Source organism: Microcaecilia unicolor, chromosome 3, assembly GCF_901765095.1.
Source record: "Microcaecilia unicolor chromosome 3, aMicUni1.1, whole genome shotgun sequence".
Lineage (NCBI taxonomy): Eukaryota > Metazoa > Chordata > Amphibia > Gymnophiona > Siphonopidae > Microcaecilia > Microcaecilia unicolor.
In genome coordinates, this window is record NC_044033.1 from 212,451,680 (window position 1) to 212,474,136 (window position 22,457).

At 45.2% G+C, this 22,457-nt stretch overlaps 1 protein-coding gene across 2 annotated transcripts in view; it reads left to right on the forward strand.

The window, feature by feature from the left end:
* Positions 1-18,990, forward strand: part of LOC115466262 (butyrophilin subfamily 1 member A1-like) — a 31,785-nt gene extending 12,795 nt beyond the window's left edge. Inside the window, exons 2-4 of one of the 2 annotated variants that reach the window (XM_030197408.1) lie at positions 7,249-7,596; positions 11,655-11,933; positions 18,703-18,990. In XM_030197408.1, coding sequence (XP_030053268.1) covers positions 7,249-7,596; positions 11,655-11,933; positions 18,703-18,818 — 743 coding nt within the window. In that variant the 3' untranslated portion in view covers positions 18,819-18,990. Of the gene's footprint in view, positions 1-7,245; positions 7,597-11,654; positions 11,934-18,702 lie in introns of both variants that reach the window. The other variant, XM_030197407.1, reaches the window with a different exon arrangement.
* Positions 18,991-22,457: the final 3,467 nt, after the last annotated feature.

A 22,457-nucleotide genomic window follows, 5' to 3' on the forward strand; every position in this document is an offset into this window, starting at 1 on the left:
TCTGATGTGGGTCTCGGGTGAGTGTGACACCTTTTCTGTTAAGGGCACTGCAGAGTCACATCAGCAATGCATTGTAGTGGGTGTAGGCGATTCCACTAGCTTGTGTTCAATGCTCACGATATTGGTAGGCTCTACTCCCATGGTGCTTTTCACTCTGCTTACTGGGTCAGAGTGGGCCCTCTTTTGTTTCCGGTAGTCCATGAGGTAGTGGCTATTTTTGTAAGCCAGTTGTAGATCCCTTTCATGTGTTAGCCACGTTACAGAACCTAGTTCTTACCTTGAATGGTGCTGAAAGAGGGCATTGTACACCATTCTGCCAGCTCTGACCTACTGCTAATCTCAGTACCAGGGAGACTCTTTGCCAGTGGGGCACAACCTCTGATCTGCAGTTAACTGTGAGTAAACGTGCTTATTCCAATAAAGGATGTTTTCGGAGCGATTAGTCTTCAGGTGTCAACTGGTGTGCCCAGGTTATACAACAGCAACAAGTCCTAGAGGCCTGGGTGTATGCCGGTCCCTGGAGCACTTTTAGTGGGTACCGCAGTGCACTTCAGGCAGGCGGACCCAGGCCCATCCCCCCTACCTGTAACACTTGTGCTGGTAAATGGGAGGCCTCCAAATCCCACTGTACCCACATGTAGGTGCCCCCTTCACCCCTTAGAGCTATGGTAGTGTTGTACATTTGTGGGGGTTAGGGGCTTGGCACCCATGGTAAGGGAGCTATGCATGTGGGAGCGTTGTCTGAAGTCCACCGCACTGACCTCTAGGGTGACCAGTTGGTGTCCTGGCATGTCAAGGAGGGGCCAGTGTACTACAAATCATGGCCCCTCCCATGACCAAATGGCTCGGATTAGGACGTTTTTGAGCTGGGTGTTTTTTATTTTCCATTATCGCTAAAAAAAAACAAACGCTCAGCTCAGAAACGAACAAATCCATGGCATTTGGTCCGTACAAACCGTATTTTCGAAAAACAAAAAAGACGTCCATTTTTTTCGAAAATACAGTCTGTCCCTCCTCTTCACATACCCGTTTTCGGACATAGATGCCCATGGAAATAGGCGTTTGCGTTCGATTATGCCCCTCTTTGTGTCATCAGCAAATTTAATTACCTCACTAGTTACTCCCATCTCTAGGTCATTTATAAATATGTTAAAAAGCAGCGGTCCCATCACAGACCCCTGGGGAACCCCACTAACTACCCTTCTCCATTGAGAATACTGACCATTTAACCCTACTCTCTGTTTTCTATCTTTTAACCAATTTTTAATCCACAATAGAACACTACCTCCTATCCCATGACTCTTCAATTTCCTCTGGAGTCTTTCATGAGGTACTTTATCTATTTATTTATTTATTTATTTATTTATTTATTGCATTTGTATCCCACATTTCCCACCTCTTTGCAGGCTCAATGTGGCTTACAATAATCATGAATAGTGGAAATACATTAGAAAATAGACATTTAGTGTTACAGAAGGATCTTGGGTAACATGATAGTGATATAGCAAGCATATATTGTAAGACAGCTCTGAATATATGTGGAGGAATTGTGTATATTCATATTTGTTGATCTTTGTGGTAATCCTTATTAAAGAGATGGGTCTTCAGTAGTTTGCGGAAGTTCATTAATTCGTAAATCGTTTTTAAGTTGCGCAGCAATGCATTCCATAACTGTGTGCTCACGTAGGTAAAGTTTGACGCATGCGTTAGTTTGTATTTCAGACCTTTGCAGTTAGGGAAGTGCAGATTAAGGAATGTGCGGGATGATCTTTTGGCATTCCTGGGTGGTAAGTCAATCAGGTCTGACATGTAGGCTGGTGTATCTCCGTGAATGATTTTGTGAACTAGGGAGCATATTTTGAACGTGATGCGTTCTTTAAGTGGGAGCCAGTGTAGTTTTTCTCGTAGGGGTTTAGCGCTTTCATATTTTGTTTTGCCAAATATGAGTCTGGCTGCAGTGTTCTGGGCTGTCTGAAGTTTCTTGATTATTTGCTCTTTACAGCCAGCATAGAGTGTGCATTGCAGTAGTCTAGATGACTAAGCACCATTGATTGTACCAGGTTACGGAAAACATTCCTTGGGAAGAAAGATCTTACTCTTTTTAATTTCCACATGGAGTGGAACATCTTTTTGGTTGTGTTTTTCGTGTGGTTCTCGAGTGTTAGTTGTCGATCGATGGTAACTCCAAGAATTTTTAGGGTGTCCAAAACTGGAAGGTTCAGATTTGGTGTATTGATGGTGGTGAATTTGTTCTTGTTATGTTGAGAGGTGAGTATTAGGCATTGGGTTTTCTCTGCATTGAGTTTCAACCGAAATGCAACCGCCCATGTATGCATGATATGGAGACTTTGATTGATTTCATTAGAAATTTCCTGTTGATCTTGTTCACGCTTTCCAAAAATACTAGGACTAGGGGGCATGCGATGAAACTACAGTATAGTAAATTTAAAACAAATCGGAGAAAATTTTTCTTCACCCAACGTGTAATTAAACTCTGGAATTCGTTGCCGGAGAAAGTGGTGAAGGCGGTTAGCTTAGCAGAGTTTAAAAAGGGGTTGGACGGATTCCTAAAGGACAAGTCCATAAACCGCTACTAAACGGACTTGGAAAAATCCAAAATTCCAGGAATAACATGTATAGAATGTTTGTACGTTTGGGAAGCTTGCCAGGTGCCCTTGGCCTGGATTGGCCGCTGTCGTGGACAGGATGCTGGGCTCGATGGACCCTTGGTCTTTTCCCAGTATGGCATTACTTATGTACTTATGGATGTAGATCGTTACGTCGTCTGCGTATATGTATGGGTTGAGGTTTTGGTTTGATAATAATTTGGCCAAGGGTATCATCATTAAGTTGAATAGTGTAGGTGAGAGGAGGGATCGCTGTGGGACTCCGCATTCAGGTATCCATGTGGCTGAAGTGATCGAATTAAATGTCACTTGGTATGATCGTGTGGTTAGGAATCCCTTGAACCAATTGAGAACGTTTCCTCCGATTCCGAAGTACTCAAGGATATGTAGTAGTATTCCATGATCAACCATGTCAAAAGCGCTTGACATGTCAAATTGTAGAAGTAATATGTTCTTTCCAGTTGCAATCATTTGCTTGAATTTGGTCATGAGAGTAACTAGTACTGTTTCAGTACTGTGGTTAGACCGAAATCCTGACTGGGAGTCGTGGAGTATTGAGAATTTATTTAAATAGTTTGTAAGTTGTTTGGTCACCAACCCTTCCGTTAGTTTGGTTATTAAGGGAATGGATGCTACTGGCCTGTAGTTGGTTAGTTCACTGGCACTTTTCTTTGTGTCTTTGGGTATGGGGGTGAGTAGAATGTTTCCTTTCTCCTTTGGGAAGAGTCCATTTTGTAACATATAATTCAGGTGTTTCGCTATGTCTGTGATAAATTGTTGAGGAGCAGATGTCATAAGGTTGTTTGGACATATGTCCAGTTTGCAATGAGATTTGGCGAATCTTTTGAGCGTTTGGGAGATGATGTCCTCTGATATTGTCTCGAAGTTGGTCCAGGTTCTGTCTGCTGGGTAAATGCCAGGGTCTGGGTCTAGACAATCAAGGAGTTCAGCATAGTCGATGGTACTGACAGGTATCTTAAATCGCAGTTGTACGATTTTCTCGTTGAAGTATTTCGCAAGGTTGTCTGCTCCTGGTGTGTCTTTGCTATTGGTTGTGACTGGTGTAGTATCTAGTAGTTTATTCACGAGTTGGAAGAGTTTATGTGTGTCCTTGTAGTTTGGTCCAATTACAGTTTTGTAATATAATCTTTTAGTTTGTCTTATGGTATATTTATATTTTCTTTGGAGTTGTTTCCAGGCGTTAAGTGTGGGGTCGTCTTTCTTTTTATTCCATGCACGTTCTAATCTTCTAACTTGTGTTTTAAGTTTTTTCAGCTCTTCATTGAACCATGGTATTGAATTCTGTGTGAGGTTCTGGTTTGGGTTGGAGCAATATTGTCTAATATGGATCTGCATCTGTCGTCCCATTCTAAGAGAAATTGGATTGTATCTGTTTTTATTGTCCATTCGTTGCAGTAGATCTGTTGCCAGAATATTACCGGGTCTAACGCCTTCTGAAAATCCAGATATACATTATCAACTGGCTCACCTTTATCCACATGTTTGTTCACCCCTTCAAAGAAATGTAGTAGATTGGTGAGGCAAGATTTTCCTTCATTAAATCCATGTTGACTTTGTCTCATTAATCCATGCTTTTGAATATGCTCTGTAATTTTGTTCTTAATAATAGTCTCTACCATTTTCCCCGGCACCGACGTCAGACTCACCGGTCTATAATTTCCCGGATCTCCTCTGGAGCCTTTTTTAAAAATCGACATTACATTGCCCACCCTCCAATCTTCCGGTACCACGCTCGATTTTAAGGATAAATTACATATTACTAACAATAGCTCCGCAAGCTCATTTTTCAGTTCTATCAGTACTCTGGGATGAATACCATCCGGTCCAGGAGATTTGCTACTCTTCAGGTTGTAGAACTGCCCCATTATATCCTCCAGGTTTACAGAGAATTAATTTAGTTTCTCCGACTCATCAGCTTCAAATACCATTTCCGGCACCGGTATCCCACCCAAATCTTCCTCGGTGAAGACCAAAGCAAAGAATTCATTTAATCTCTCCACTACAGCTTTGTCTTCCCTGATCGCCCCTTTTACTCCTTGGTCATCTAGCAGTGCAACCGATTCTTTTGCCAGCTTCCTGCTTTTAATATGCCTAAAAAAAGTTTTACTATGTGTTTTTGCCTCCAGCACAATCTTTTTTTCGAAGTCCCTCTTAGCCTTCCTTATCAGCGCTTTGCATTTGACTTAACATTCCTTATGCTGTTTCTTATTATTTTCAGTCGGTTCCTTCTTCCATTTTCTTTTAGCTCTAATAGCTTCCTTCACCTCACTTTTTAACCACGCCGGCTGTCATTCGGTCTTCCGTCCTCCTTTTTTAATACGCGGAATATATTTGGCCTGGGCTTCCAGGATGGTGTTTTCGAACAGCATCCACACCTGATGTAAATTTTTGACCCTCGCAACCGCTCCTCTACGTTTTTTTTCACCGTTCTCATTTTATCATAGTCTCCTTTTTTAAAGTTAAACGCTAACATATTTGATTTCCTATGTATACTTACTTCAAAGCTAATATCAAATCCGATCATATTATGATCACTGCTATCAAGCGGCCCCAGCACCATTACCTCCCGCACCAGATCATGCGCTCCACTAAGGACTAGATCTAGAATTTTTCCTTCTCTCGTCTGCTCCTGTACCAGCTGCTCCATAAAGCTGTCCTTGATTTCATCAAGGAATTTTACCTCCCTAGCGTGCCCCGATGTTACATTTACCCAGTCAATATCGGGGTAATTGAAATCACCCATTATTATTGTGTTGCCCAGTTTGTTTGCATCCCTAATTTCCTTTAACATTTCTGCATCCGTCTGTTCATCCTGGCCAGGTGGGCGGTGGTACACTCCTATCACTATCCTTTTCCCCTTTACACATGGAATGTCAATCCACAGTGATTCCAAGAAGTGTTTTGTTTCCTGCAGAATTTTCAATCTATTTGATTCAAGGCTCTCGTTAATATACAAGCTACCCCTCCACCAATTTGATCCACCCCATCACTACGATATAATTTGTACCCCGGTATGACAGTGTCCCACTGGTTATCCTCCTTCCACCAAGTCTCAGAGATGCCTTTTATATCTAATATTTCATTTAGTGCAATATATTCTAACTCTCCCATCTTATTTCTTAGGCTCCTGGCATAATATAGACATTTCAAAGTATGTTTGTTGTTCCTATTTACATGATGCTTAGTACTTGACAGTATTAATTTGCAATCTTTTGTCTGATTTTTATTTTTATTTAAGGACACATGATCTACTACAGCCTCTTTTGCAACCTCACTATCAGAATACCCTATCTTCCCTGTTTTGGTGATATCTTTGAAAGATACCTTATCCCGAACCATGCACTTTTGAGCGACTGTCGGCCTTCCCCCTCCCCCCATTTCTAGTTTAAAAGGTGCTCTATCTTCTTTTAAATGCCAATGCCAGCAGCCTGGTCCCACCCTGGTTAATGGTCAATGGTCCATGTAGCCCAGTATCCTGTTTTCCAAACAGTGGCCAAGCCAGGTCACAAGTACCTGGCAGAAACCCAAATCGTGGCAACATTCCATGTAGAACCCCAAAGAATAGCAAGATTCTGGAACCCCAAAGAGTATCAACATTCCATACTACAAATCCCAGGGCAAACAGTTGCTTTCCCATGTCTGTCTCAATAGCAGAGTATGGACTTTTCATCCAGGAATTTGTCCAAACCTTTTTTAAACCCAGATACACTAACCGCTGTTAGCACATCCTCCGGAAAAGAGTTCCAGAGCTTAACTATTCGTTCAGTGAAAAAATATTTCCGTGTAACTTCCGAGTGTCCCCTAGTGTTTTTGTACTTTTGGAACAAGTAAAAATTTACTTCTACTCGTTCTACACCACTCTGGATTTTGTAGACCTCAGTCATATCTCCCTCGTATGTCTCTTTTCCAAGCTGAAGAGCCCTAGGCTCTTTAGCCTTTCCTCATACGAGAGGAGTTTCATCCCCTTTTTGTCCAGAATTATGTCTTTCATATTTAAACTATGTGACAGTCTGAACAATCCTTCTATTCGGTTCTTCTTATTTGTCTGTCCAGGTCACTGGCCTGCTCTGGCCTACCTTCCCGACAGTAACAGGTCCTTCCACAGTTCCTCACAGTCTGCTTGTGTGTTAACTGTTTACTTTTCTTAACTTGTAGGTCGTATATAAGAATCTTTTTAATAACTGCTTTGACGGTCTTGAGTTTTCTGCACCTTGCATCCATTTTGAGTCCAAAAGGGCAAGTTTAACCCCTTCAGTTCGGGCTAGCACACAAGAATTGCAGAAGACTGAAGATCAAAAGGTGGCTAGTGAGAAGAATTAAGAATTTCAAATTGGAGAAGAAATCCTCACTGGGAAAAAAAGTTCCAGGGCACAATAAAATCACAGTGAATGTCAAAACGTCTCATCACAATAAGCATAAATTTCGATAATCCAGTGTTTATTCAAGTTACAGATTTGTATACTGCTCATTATATTATTCCTCTCTCAAAACTTTTGAACTTAGTGCAGACATTTTGAAGCTCTTTATATTTCAGTAATGAATCCCATATTTTCCATTGCTAATTTGTCATTCCAATTTTTTTCTATTGCATAATTAACAGAGAGTTTTAAGCTCATCAGCCCTGATTACCCAGTGGTCACTATTTTGGGTGAAGATGCAGTGTTACCCTGCCGCATCTCTCCACCCATCAGTGTTGAGGACATGGAGGTGAGGTGGTTTCGAACTAGATTTGCGTCACTCGTGCACTTATATGATGATGGGAAGGACCAGAACAAGCAGCAGCTCCCAGAATATCAAGGAAGGACAGAGCTGATCAGAGATCACATCTCCAGTGGAAACGTGTCACTGAGGATCCACAACATAAGGCTGAAAGATGAAGGACGATTCATGTGCCACGTTCGATTCAACATTTACTATCAAGATGCAGAACTGGAGCTGAAAGTGGCAGGTAAGAGGTAGTTTGTGTCTCTTCTGAATTTCAACCCTTCTTCGGTGTATAAATAACATTGACAGAGAGATGTGATTATCATGGAGCCAGTGCATGCAAATGCCTCATGCATATTCATTGAGAATATTACATAAGTACATAAGTAATGCCACACTGGGAAAAGACCAAGGGTCCATCGAGCCCAGCATCCTGTCCACGACAGCGGCCAATCCAGGCCAAGGGCACCTGGCAAGCTTCCCAAACGTACAGACATTCTATACATGTTATTCCTGGAATTGTGGATTTCTTCAAGTCTGTTTAGTAGTGGTTTATGGACTTGTCCTTTAGGAAACCGTCCAACCCCTTTTTAAACTCTGCTAAGCTAACCGCCTTCACCACGTTCTCTGGCAACGAATTCCAGAGTTTAATTACACGTTGGGTGAAGAAATATTTTCTCCGATTTGTTTTATGTTTAAATCTTTTTTATTAATAAGTCATAACAAAACTTGGCAGACATGATCCATGTACAAACATTTCCCTTAGTTCAAATGTGTCTGACTCACGACAATGTACAATTTTCTCCCCACCCCCCCTTCCTCCCCCCCCTTCCCCCCCCACAACACAAGATAACACTCAACAGTTCTCCTCCGTTTCGATGGCACTGTCAATTCAAGAGTCTACTGCGTGCTTGGGGTTGCAGTGTGTCCCAAAAGTTTGCCCATGTTTTTTGAAGCCCCCGACCCTCTATAGAGTCCAGGTCATGAACTCCACGTCTCTCCAGCTTCAGCAGTTCTATCATTTGTGACCTCCATGCTCCAATTGATGGTCCTCTGTGCTCTCTCCAATGGAGGAGGATGACCAGTTTTCCCATCAGGACAGCCCGCTGAACAAACGAGCAAAAGCCTGGCAATGTGGGTTTAGTTTGTTTAAAGTCTCCAAAAAGAAGTAAAGGTTGTCTCTCAATAGTGCGCCCCCAGTATTTCTTGGTCTCACCAAGAATGTGAGTCCACAGTTTGGACACGTGGCGACAGTACCAAAACATGTGAGCCAGCGAAGCCGGGGCCACCGCACACCATGGGCAGGCGTCGGAATGACCAAAGCCTGCCTTAAAGGCCCTTGTTGGGGAGACATATAGTCTTAAAGCAAATTTATATTGCATCTCCCAGAATCGAGTAAAGAAGGATGTTCTGTGTATGGAGTTCAGATATCTATTCAGTATTTCTCCTGTAATTTCAGCCTGCAGGTCAACCGCCCATTTTCGTGCTCTAGTATGATAGTCTATGTCCTCTGTTGAATCCTGCAGGAATCTGTGGTGGAATTTTAAAGGCACTGGGTTTTGCGCTCCCAGTGTCAGAGCAGTGTTTAGGGTATCCTGTACGTCCTCACTCAGGTTGCTCCAGCCCAAAGCTGTGATGTAGTGCTGGACTTGTAGATAAGCAAACCGGTCACGTTCAGTCAATCTAAATTCCTGTTGAAGGTCCGCAAATGTTCGTGTCCTGCCCTCCTCCGACACCAGCTGATAAATGAATCGTATTCCAATCCTCCGCCATCTGGCAAAGGCAGCTGAGGAAGTCCCTTCCGGAAAGTCTGGGTTGTTAAGCAGTGGTAGGAACGGGGTCGCCCTCCATTCGAAGTGATGTCTCTTGCATAGCCACTGCCACGCTGCTCTGGCTGCTGTCATTAACGGGTGCGTTCCCAACCCCTCCTCCAATCCCTGTCCTAAAGCATGTAGTCCCCACCCCAGGTGTGCAGTGGGGGCCAAACCCATCTCTAAGAGCGTCGCCGAGAAATCCTGCGCTCCCGTTAGCCAATCTCTGATGTGCCTCATGGCACACGCTATCGTTAGGTGTCTAATGTTGAGCAGTCCCATCCCCCCATGTGATTTCGGTTTCTGTATCACCTGTATTGGCAATCTGGGTCTCCTCCGATTCCACAGAAACTGCTGTATTAGGTGGTTGAGGACCCGCTCCTCCCTTGACTTCAAATATAGGGGCAACATCTGAAACGTATAGAGCCATTTCGGGGCGATCATCATGTTAAAAAGACCTACCCGACCCGTGAGAGAGAGAGGACACGCGCCCCATATCTGTAATAATCTCCTAGTTGTCTCTATTAGGGGAAGCACATTGAGCTCATATAGTTTTTTCATATCTGCTGGTATAATTACTCCCAGATATCTAATCTGACCCTTTGCCCATAATAATGGAAACGGGCCCCTCCATGTGTGTTCCCCTGTCTCGTTAATTGCTCCGATTTGTTTTAAATTTACTACACTGTAGTTTCATTGCATGCCCCCTAGTCCTAGTATTTTTGAAAAGCATGAACAGACGCTTCACATCCACCTGTTCCACACCACTCATTATTTTATATACCTCTATCATGTCTCCCCTCAGCCGTCTCTTTTCCAAGCTGAAAAGCCCTAGCCTCCTTAGTCTTTCTTCATAGGGAAGTCGTCCCATCCCCGCTATCATTTTAGTCGCCCTTCGCTGCACCTTTTCCAATTCTGCTATATCTTTCTTGAGATGCGGCGACCAGAATTGAACACAATACTCAAGGTGCGGTCGCACCATGGAGCGATATAACGGCATTATAACATCCTCACACCTGTTTTCCATACCTTTCCTAATAATACCCAACATTCTATTCGCTTTCCTAGCCGCAGCAGCACACTGAGCAGAAGGTTTCAGTGTATTATCGACGACGACACCCAGATCCCTTTCTTGGTCCGTAACTCCTAATGTGGAACCTTGCATGACGTAGCTATAATTCGGGTTCTTTTTTCCCACATGCATCACCTTGCACTTGCTCACATTAAACGTCATCTGCCATTTAGCCGCCCAGTCTCCCAGTCTCGTAAGGTCCTCTTGTAATTTTTCACAATCCTGTCGTGAGTTAACGACTTTGAATAACTTTGTGTCATCAGCAAATTTAATTACCTCGCTAGTTACTCCCATCTCTAAATCATTTATAAATATATTAAAAAGCAGCGGTCCTAGCACTGACCCCTGAGGAACCCCACTAACTACCCTTCTCCATTGTGAATACTGCCCATTTAACCCCACTCTATGTTTCCTATCCTTCAACCAGTTTTTAATCCACAATAGGACATTTCCTCCTATCCCATGACACTGCAATTTCCTCTGTAGCCTTTCAAAACCCAAATGGCTGGGGGTCCCAGGACACGTTTTCTAACCACTGCATTATCACACACACCCCTGGTCTGACTTCTGTAATGGCCACCCGCCTTTCCTGCCCAGCCCAACAGCCCTGCTCCTGTCCTGGTCCCAAAAGAAGGACACAGAGACCCATGTCTTACATCTGTGCTTCAAGAAAGGGAGCCAGCTCATCAATGCTGCTCTGTTCTTCCTCTGGTGCATCTCTTTTAGAACAGTTGCTATAGTCAGAGGTATCACATGGTCTGACACTCTCCAAATATATTTTATTATTGAATGATGGGAAACTTCCATTCACACCAACAGGTTAGCAGCCTCTAAAGCAATCTTTGCAGTTTGGCCATTGTTACACTTTGGGGAACACAGCAATCTCATTTCACACTTCAGGGCTGTTCCTTCCTAATCCATGTGTCAGGTACTAGGATAAACTAGTGAAGCACTGGGGGAATACCCCGGCTTGGGTGGTTCAGAGATCTTGGACCTTGACTTGTGGTTAGGGAACAGACTAGATTACCTGACCTGTATTCCAGCCCTGTCTTTCTATGATTCTTCACAATTATTAGGAGATACTTTGTTAAAGAATGCTTCCAACCACAAAGGCAAGATAGATTCACCCAACATTATTTGTATCAGCAGGTAACAAGTCTGGGAGAGACTACTACTACTACTACTTAACATTTCTAGAGCGCTACTAGGGTTACGCAGCGCTGTACAATTTAACAAAGAGAGACAGTCCCTGCTCAAAGAGCTTACAATCTAATACCACGCTAGAGTGCTGATAGTGGCACAGTCCTACCGATCAGGATTACTGTGCGTCTAGGTTCTGGGGGCAGAATGACCAGCCGTATTTAATATCATATAAAAAATCTGATCCTCTTGTGACTCATGAATGTTCTTTTCCTTTAGGTATGGGCAGTGCTCCTCAAATCTCTAAGCTCGACTATCAGGACAGAGAAATGATAGTAGTATGTGAATCTACTGGATGGTATCCAGAGCCTGAAGTGATTTGGAGACAAGAAGATGGACAGAGTCTGACACCTCTATCCGAAATCAAAACAAAGCAGAATGGTCTGTTCAATGTCAAAAGTTCCCTGTTTGTGACAATAAGTAAGAGAAGCAACTTTTCCTGCTGTATCAGAAACATCATCTTACGCCATGAGAGAGAATCAACAATTTCTATATCAGGTCAGTAACAGCCAAGTTAACAGTAATTTTCAGAGCCCTATATCTGAAACTGACCTGACTGAAAATGCCCCTCTCTCTTTCATGGTTTGTGTATGTTTCGCAGCACTGTTCCCTGTAAAGTGCACAGCTGCATGGAGTTCATGAATCAGCTCCACATGCTGCACACTGGCAATGCACAATGCAGGCCAGCGTAGTAACATAGTAAATGACGGCAGATAAAGACCTGTACGGTCCATCCAGTCTAGACAAGTGCTACTATTCCCACCATTCCTTTTTCTATGCTGGACAAATTCAGTATGTCAGATCAACTCTTAGGAAGTGCTCCATAAGGTTTTGACTTGTTCAAAGAATTGGCACAGGCTTCCAGGCAGCAATATATATATATATATATAGTGATTGGAGGAAGGGGTGGATGGATGGTGAAGGCGGAGAAAGAGGCAGGGGAGGGTGAAGGTAAAGAGGAAAGGGAGAAAATGGTAGTGGAGGGGGCAGAGGCATATGGTAGGTCTGATCTCCCTCTTACCCCAGCAAGTCTCAGCCAGTTGTGTAGGAAGGGGGGGGCGGTGGGGCGGTCCGCCCCGGGTGCACGCAGTAGAGGGGGTGTCGGCTCGCTGGTTCCCTGCTCTTTCTGCCCCGGAACAGGTTACTTCCTGTTCCGGGGCAGAGAAAGCAGGGAAGCAGCAGAGCCGACGCAGCTCCCAGTGACGTGCACTGGGGGTGGATCGGCCCTCCCACCTGCCCCCTGCTGCAAGGTAGGGTGCATTTCGGGGGGGCGTGTGCTCCGGAGGGGGGGGGCGCCGTGACCTGCACCCGGGGGGGGGGGGGTGCGCAGCAGCAACCCGCCCCAGGTGTCAGGCACCCTCGCTACGGCACTGGTCTCAGCTCCCCAGTACACTGAGGCATGCTTTTCAGGACGAGTGTCCGTCATGTGGATATAACAAAGTGGACTCTTGTTCTCAGAAGCTGATGTCTCAATACATTGAGCAATCTATAAGTTGCCATCAGGCTAACACGGTGACTCCTCTGCATGTTTTCCCATCTGGTGGAGGAGTCTTTAGCTTTAAAGGTCTGTTTGTTGCATCCTTCATGAAACCAATAACCTCCTATCAAATAGGAACAACTGGGGACAGCCAGAGCTACAGAACTACAAGTATTCTGTGCCATTTCTCTCCCATCTTGCTGGCACTGAGAGGAGGAAGTGGGGGGGGGGGGTGAGGGGAGAAGCAAAGAGAGGAGAAAATGAGGAGGGAAAACAACAAGAGATAGGGAAGGAAGAAATGGAGGAGAGAAGGCTGGAGTATAGAGTTCCTCTTAGTCCCTCTAGACCTGTTCAGATCTGGTTTAATGATGTCCTCCTATATAGGGTCCTGTGTAGTCCACTGCCAGCCAACATTTTTTGCTCAAATCCTGCCCCCGACATGCCCCCTTTGTGATCTGGATGTATTTGTGATGAACTGCATATCTAAACGTTTAAATAATGGGTTCAAAAATACTGATTTTGTCATGGTCATGGCCATGCCCACTCCCACTGCACCCTGGCTTACCCTCACACCGACAGGAGGTGTCGGGCCCAGCCTCTGCGGGCCTCTTTGAGGTTCCAGGTCAGCTCTGTCAGACAGCAGGCCACCCACGCTGTAGTTTTCTGCACACCAGAGCACCCCCGCTGGCTGCCAAATCCCCTGTTCCTGGCACCTGCACATGTCAGGCCCGGTTTTAAAAGGCCAGCAGAGGGGTGCCCCGGATGTCTTCCTGAAGCATCACTTCCTGTACAAGGGGTTTATAAGGAAGCTCCTACCTCCCTATCGGGGTCTTCTGGTCTCTTCGTGTGTGTTCCTGCCTTGCCAAATCCTGCCTTGTCTTCAGTCTTGCTGAGCCTTGCCAAGTCCTGCCTTGTCTCCAGCCATGCCGAGCCTTGCCTTGTTCCTGCCTTGTCAAGTCCTGCCTTGTCTCATGCCTTGCCTTGTTCCTGTCTTCCCTTTTCAAGCTCCAGCCTTGCCTTGTCTCCAGGTTCCAGCCTTGCCTCCAGGTTCCAGCCTTGCCTTCACTCCCAGTTCTTGCCTTGTCTGTTTTGTCTTTTGTTCCAGCCTTGTCCTGTCCTGTTGGTCTCGTCCAGATCCAGTTCTTGCCGTGCCTTGCCATGTCTGGAACCAGTTCTAGCCCTGTTTGCCTTGCTTTACCTTGCCTCGTCTGGATCCAGTTCTAGCTTTATCTGCCTTGTCTGGGTCCAGTTCTTGCCCTGTTTGCCTTATCCTGCCTTGCAGTGTCTGGAACCAGTTCTAGCCTTGTCTTGTGTCTTGCCGTGCCTTGTCTGGGTCCAGTTCTTGCGCTGTTTGCCTTATCCTGCCTTGCAGTGTCTGGAACCAGTTCTAGCCTTGTCTTGTGTCTTGCCGTGCCTTGTCTGGGTCCAGTTCTTGCTCTGCTTGTCTTGCTCTGCCTTGACCTGTCTGAACCCAGTTCCTGCCTTGTCTTGCCTTGTTCTCTGCCCAGCCTTGCCTGCTCTGCCTGTGTCTGGGCTGAGTTCTGCCTTGCCTAGTACTCTGCCTAGTGGTGTGCCTACGCCATGTGACTCACCTGCCACTAGTAAGAAAAACATCCAAATATGGCTTTATTCCACTTTTTAAAAATTTTCGCTTTCAAAAATGAGACCCTATGTGTATCCAAAAACTCCTAATGCTGAAACAACAACTTTCTCAAGGATTTTAGCAAGAAAACCAAGAGATGATATTGGATGGTAATTACCAGGGTCATTAGGATTGAAAACTTACTATTTTCAAAACCAGACGCACAGCAGCTCTTTTTAAATGGGGAGGAACTGATACCTTACTAAGAGACTTATTAACCAAAAGGATAATCGTGTCAAGCATTTCTGATTTCAGAAACTTGATCAATGAGTGTGAACATGTTCAAAGGACAAAGAGAAACGTTCAAGCAATTCATAATAGTTGAAATCTGTATAGGAGACACTAAGGAGAATTCTTCCCAAACAGCAAGACCTATAGGACTTTCCCTTGTAGGCCAAGGGACATTCACAAAAGAATCAAAGATGTTAGAGACCTTGCTGCAAAAGGGCCTTTGCAAAATCTAGTGGCATAAGAGACAAACATGATTGAGCAACTGGTCTAGTGGTTAACTTCCGAATAACAGCAAAAAGCTCAATTGGAGAAGATGGTGCAGAAGAAATAACTTTATCATAATAATCTTTTTTTGCTGACAGAGTAAGTTCCTTATACTTACCGTGTTTCCCCAAAAATAAGACACTGTCTTATATTAAGTTTTGCACCCCAAAATGCGCTAGGTCTTATTTTCAGGGGCTGTCTTATTTTTTCGGGGAAACATTGGGGTTGGATCGGGGTTGGCCTGCCCGCCCTCCGTCGCTCCCGGAACTAACCTTAAAACGCCTCCTTTCACCTTCGCAGCAAGCAGCAGCAGGGCAGGCCCCTCTTTCCTTCCGTGTCCCGCCCTCGCCTGACGTAACGTCCGCGAGGGCGGGGCACGGAAGGAAGGAGAGGTCTGCCCTGCTGCTGCTTCCTGCGAAGGTGAAAGGAGGCGTTTAAGGTTAATTCTGGGAGCGACGGAGGGTGGGTGGAGGGGGGGGCCCAGCAACCTCGGGTGGTGGGGGCGGCCCGGGGGCGGCCTTGTCCGGCTCTCGGCGGCCCTGCTTTCAAACAAAAATTTGCTAGGTCTTATTTTCAGGGGAGGCCTTATATCTACCAATTCAGGAAAACCTCTACTAGGTCTTATTTTCAGGGGATGTCTTACTTTCGGGGAAACAGGGTAGCTAGACATAAGCGATATTCATGCAACCTAGAATCAGAGTTATCTTTCCTCCATAATTGTTTCTGCTTTTTAAATTCTTGCCTAGCCTAACATCAAAGGACCAAGGAGCAGAATTAAATGTCTGCTTACTTATGGTCTTCACAGGGGCAATTATATAAGGCATATTCAATAAAGTATTATGCCAGTGTTCCACAACTTCAGTAGCTGAATAAAAATCCAAATCCATCAACTGTGGACACCAAATATTAACAGCATCAAATGTACCACGAGACACAAATGTCCGATCAGAAGAAGAGGTGCAAGAAGCGGTCACAAGCCACTGCAAAGTAATAACATAATGATCTGACCAAGGTACTTTCTCTTTCGAAACTGAGAAATCAGAACAAGGCAGGAACTCCTCATCTAAAAAACATAAATCTAAGGTATGGCCAGCAGAATGAGTCAGGCCAGAAACCACCTGATACCAGCCCAAACAGGATAAAGTATGATCAAAATCAGCAATAAACAAATACTCATCAATCTTATCACAATGAAGATTAAAATCACCTAATAAAATTGTATTCATTGGGTTGAGATTGTAACAAATCGCTTCAATTAAGGAAGTTGAATCCAACTGCAAATTTGCCAGGTGGATATGTTAAAACCAAATTGAACAAAGTTGAAGATATCAGGAAAGCTTCAATTGAAGAAGAAATATTAAACTCTTGCAACTTAAAATTAAACTGCATTCTAGCCGCTACCAATAAATCTACCTCCCAGTTCCAGAGCAAGGACTGGAAGCAGCTGCCTAGGGCAAAACAATCATAGGGTTTTTGTTTTATTTTTTGGCTGGTTGCCTTTGGCGAAACAGCCCCTTAGCGAGGAGCATAGGTAGCTGTGAAGGATAGTGGCTTTCCCTCTTACAATGCAGGTTGGCATTGGCATAAAGTGGTCCGAATTGAAGCAGGCAGTGCAGCACTATTAGCTTGTAATAGAGCAGAGAAGACTCATTCAACGTAGGCCTCTATCCCATGCAAGTCCATCCCTGGTGCTGGGGATAGTGACAAAAAGAATGCCATTGGGATCTGCACAGTTTGCACCACTGGTCACAGGGTTTTTCTACTGCTGCTCTGTGGAAAAAAAACCTCATGCCCTTATCCCCTCTGAATGTGTGCATGCGGTTAGCACTGTGTGTTCCAGCATTAAAACTCATGGGTACTGTTCTGAGCCTCTTGGGTGTTTTTCAATGTTCAGGTACTGCTCTAGGCCCTTTTTGGTCACTGCCATTAAAGGGTATGAGGTCCTTTGTCCTGAATGTCCAGCATCATCATCATCTTTATTTCCAGTGGAGAGAGAGCAATTCCATTCCTGTTTTGGTAAATACATGAAGTCGACTGTGGGGGAGGCATTTGCACATGTCCAGAGAGTTTTCTAGACTACGTCTGGAGAGCAGGTCTGACCTGGTGCTGTCAGGGATGATGTCATCTGTGTGTCCAGGGAAAATAGTTACTTGGAATGGAAGATGCATGGCAAAACCAAATCAAATGTGACAGAATTCAAGTGTGTTGGAACAGGTACAACAGGATCAGGAGGTTAAACTGTAAACAATGCATCTTTCACTCATGGAAGAGGAGTAGCAGTGGGACAAGTGAGAAGGAGAAGAAAAGAGGGAAAAAAGAAACATTACCTAGAGAGACTGCAGGCCACAGGTAGCCCAGCTGTAAGCAACAGGTAGAGAAAGCCATTTTAGAAGGGTTTAGGCACTATTTACAGATATAAAAAGATTTGATTTAAATACAGATACTCACAGCATGCTCAGATATGAAGACATGTTCTAGGCTTGGTTTGGGTGGACTTCAAGCATACAAATGTGTATCTTTCCTATTTTGCAAAAAAAAAAAAAAAAAACCCTCCCCATTGGTATTTGCAGCTGGTCTGAATCACGCAGAAGTGACAGCAAACTGCTTGTTTGAACCTTTGCTATTGAGGAGTATTGGAAGGGGATTGTGCTTCTCTGAAGCTCTAAACCACTTGAAAAGCAAAAACTGAGTTTTGGAGCTTATCTAGGTAACTGACTCCCAATAGACATGTTTTTAAACTTCAGCACTTGCATTGTGAGTGCTAGAGTTTCCTCAGTCAAAGCCCTGAGTGATGCTGCTGTTTTTTTACAAAATGTCTGTTTTCGATGTACTTGCTACCAAATACACATTTTCTGCAGCTTTATATATGTTTTACAAAAGCCTCCTTGTTGAGCGAGCCTCGTTTAAAATATAAATGTCCTGACCTGGAAACTCTTCCCCTACTCCGATAACATATGCAAAATCAACCTCTAAATCGCCAAAAACAATTGAGTCACTGCCAGCAGGTTAATGGTGGCCTTGTACCATCCAACAAGCTCACCAGTACCTCAGAGGACAGATGTTTGGAGAACAGCCTCACAAATGTAATAGTTCAGATTATACAAAGCTTGAAGGTAAGATATGGGGCAGGTTTGAATTTATACATTCATCTATTTAGGATAGAGAACCAGCAAGCCAACTGGTTTAGATCAGAAACAATATCCTACAGGACTAACTGTTCATCTGCTATGGAAAAAATAACCCCTGGGAGGGAGGAAGATGGAAGCTGCAAGTGCTGGATGCAGTAACTGCTCCCCCTACTGATCATTTCTATAATTCTTTCAGATGCACATTGCAGAGGCAGCACTCACAGCCCCTGGGAGGGGAAAGAGATGGGAGCTGTCAGTGCTGGATATAGTAACTGCTCATTAAAAAAGAAAACTACTAAATATCAGACAACAATAGACTTCAATACAATGGTGAATCACACATTGTGTAAATATTAAAGCATATCTGTAATATGGCAAATGGAAGGAAAATGCCTCAAAGCCCAGCCACTCTGTGCCTTAATACTGCAGGGACTCACACAAGGCCCTTACCTCATCGGCATAAAAAAACCTTCTAATAAACTTTTCTTTGAAACAATTCATAACTTTATTCCATTGTCTTTCCAGATCTCACCAACATTAAAAATCACCCCAGCTCTGAGATGACCATTGTAATCATTACTGGATTCTGTCTAATGGTTGCTGTGGTTGTCGAATGGAAAGTCATCAATCTTGGTACATGAAGCCCTGCATCAGAAAACCTGAAAATGGAGGGGGGCTACAGGCAGGAGCTCAAAGGACATCTCTAATGGCCAATACCACAACAAGCCTTAATGGTGCCTCTGGTGAGGAAGCAAGTACAAGTGAAATAATTCCCCATGGATCATAAGGGACAGAGCACTGACCCCTCACCACCAGCACCTTCCCCTCCCCCTCACTTCAGGACTTTGTAGAGGAACAGAATAGTTTTTAAGGACTGAGATGCGTCCACTTTGAGACATGGCAACAAAGATTAGAGAGAACAGACAGGCTGTAAATATCCAGCAAAATATCCACTGCAGGCACAGGCAGCTCCTTGTGACTCTGGGCAAGTCACTTAACCCGCCATTGCCCCAGGTACAAATAAGTACCTGTATATAATATGTAAGCTGCATTGAGCCTGCTATGAGTGGGAAAGCGCGGGGTACAAATTGTCAGCTTGCACCTCTCCATGCTGTCCGCTCTCCCTTAGACACCCCTCTGTGCTGTCCTTCTTCGCCCGCCCAATTGGGGCTAATCCTCCTACTTCTATTATTGCTGCAAGCTCCTTCTTGTCAGTACTCCACCACAACTCCTGCTTCCTCGACTAAGTTCACTCTAGTCGACAGTTAGCCAATTAGTTCCAGGCCCACCGGCCTACCAAACAGGATATTTCTCTTTGTGCAGCCCAGAGAACTCCCTTCTGTCCCCGGGGCTTTCCCTTAGGGGTAGTCCTGCATCTACTTAGAGCAGACCCCGTACCCAGCCCAGGTGAGGAGGCCAAATGCTTCTCTACTCGTACTGTCCTGAGCCCAGGCCCCTTCAGTCTCTTTCCCTCCCCCCCTCCTGTAGAATTCTAATACAAAGTTCCAGTTCAAATGTTCTTCAGATCAAAGCTTTTTCTCTACTATATGAATCCACTCCTTGGGCTAGCAATTCCTACTTGCTACCCTAGGGACTCACCTCCCTCATTTGTCAGCACTGCTTCCTGACAACCACCCACCAGGTCTGGAATTCATACAGTTTTCCCCAGGACTTACTTTTCCTTAGCCCCTTTCCTCTTACGAGCAAAAGCTGTCAAGTCCATCTCCTCTGTTTCCTCCTCTCCTCCTGCTGCTTGCCAGTCCATATGCTCGTTCACTCCCTCCCCCGGCAGGTGTGCCTCATTCCCCTCATCAGACTTCATTTCCCAATCAGCCTCCTCCTCCCCCTTTCTCTGGGAAGGAAAGTCCTCCCCCTCCTTCTTCCTACTCAACTCAGGCTTCTGGGACTTGTAGTCTCTGTAGTCCCCCTCGCTCCTCTTGAGCTTCCTATATGGAAGAAGGGCCCCCCTTCTCCCTCTCCCCTTCTGTTTATCTACCCATTCCTCACATACCCCCCCCTTTAAGTGATTGCTAGCCCGCTGCCTCCTCCTACTTTCTCCGTCAGGGCTAGCAATCCTACTCAGAACATCTACATGGGGCAGCAACTTCCCTGCCCTGTGCTCAATGCGATACTGAAAGGGCTGTAATGCTAGATACCACCTCGTCAGTCTCGCATTGCTATCCTTCATTTGTGCTAACCACTTTAAAGGAGCATGGTCAGTAAACAATTTGAATGGCCTCCCATCCAGGTAGAATTGACATTTCTGTATGGCCCATTTTACTGCCAGACATTCCCTCTCAATGGTTGCATACTTTGTTTCATGGGGGAGCAATTTCCTGCTTAAATATAACACCGGGTGTTCCTCCTCCCCATAAGCTTGCGAGAGCACCGCCCCCAACCCGGTACCCGAAGCATCAGTGTGCAGGATAAATTCCCTATCGAAATCTACTGCCCTAAGCACTGGTTCCTCACATAGCGCTTGCCGAAGGGCCACAAATGCTCCCTGCTCTGCTTCTCCCCACCTTAACCGATGGGGCCTGTCTTTTTTTAACATTTCCGTCAAGGGAGCGGCCAAGGAAGCGAAGTGAGGAATGAATCTTCGATAATACCCCACTAGCCCAAAAATCCCCTCAACAATTTCTTGGACTCGGGTCGCGGAAACAGTTGAATACTTTCCACTTTCCCCTGTAACGGCCTTATCTGTCCGTTCCCTACTTTATAGCCCAAATACTTCACCTCCCTCTGAGCAAAATGACATTTCTGGGGATTAAGAGTAAGCCCGGCTTCCCTGAAAGCCTTCAATACCTCCCCCACCTGAAACAGATGCGACTCCCAGTCCTGACTATGAATGATGACATCATCTAGATAGGCTGCTGCATAAGCTTGGTGCGGTCTCAACACCTGATCTAACAGGCGTTGGCAGGACGCTGCAGCCGAATTCAAACCAAATGGCATCCGTTTGAACTGAAACAGGCCGAGAGGAGTACAAAATGCTGTTTTCGGCCTGGCTTCAGCAGAGAGCGGAATTTGCCAATAGCCTTTTGTCATGTCAAGTGTTGACAAATACTGGGCTGACCCTAGTCTATCCAGCAATTCCTCTATTCTCGGCATCGGATACGCATCTGGCGCCGAGAGGGCATTAATTTGCCGGAAATCCATACAAAGGCGCCATGTTCCGTCAGTTTTGGGCACGAGCACGACCGGGCTTGACTAGGGGCTATGTGACTCCTCAATCACTCCCAACTTCAACATCTCTCTGACTTGCCTATTCACCTCCTGCTGCTTTCTGGGAGACAACCTATGTGGCCTCTGCCTTATCACCTTCCCTTCCCCGGTAATGATATCATGTACAATCAAATGCGTTTCCCCTGGGCAAGGAGTCAGCACATCTGTAAACTCCCCCAAAAGAGCCTTTATTTGCTCCTTTTGGTGTCCGTCTAACTCCTCTCCTACTCGCACCTCCCCCTTGAAATTCATCTCCGATATCTGGGGACCTAGATCCTCCTCCACTAAGTCCTCTGCAGCGGCCCAACATACTTCTCTGGCATGCCAGGGTTTGATTAAATTGACATGATAAGTCTGTTTCCTACCCTGCTCATTCCTCACCTCATAAGTAACCGGCCCCAATCGTCTGATTACCGTCATCGGTCCTCTCCAGTTACCACTAAATTTGTGAGGATTATCCGAGACCATAATCAGCACTTTATCCCCTATTCCAACCTCCCTTTCTTGAGTTTTTTTGTCATATTAAGCTTTCTGATATTGCTGGGCCTCCTGCAATTTCTCTCTAGAGTAGGCCCACAACCGCCTCAGGCGCTCCTTTAGATCGTGTAGGTAAGCTACCACGGTGCTATCTTCTAGCTCCGGGGGTACCCACCTCTCCTTCACTATGTCTAAGACTCCCCGGGGAGCTCGCCCAAAGAACAACTCGAATGGGGACACCCCTAGAGAGGCCTGGACACACTCCCTCGTTACATAAAGGACAAACGGTAGTAACTGATCCCATTTCTCTAAGCTAGGGCCCAATCCCTTCCTAAGCAATGTCTTCAAGGTCTTATTAAATCTTTCTACCAGTCCATTTGTTTGAGGGTGATATGCAGAAGTGCAAATGTGGACAATGCCGAAGGCCTCCCATACCTGGGCTAGTGCCCGTGATCTAAAATTGGACCCCCTATCAGTAAGCACCTCCCGAGGAAACCCCACTTCACAAAAAATGTGAATCAGTTCTGCAGCAATAACTTTGGCTGATATGCTGCGTAAAGGAACCGCCCACGGGAATC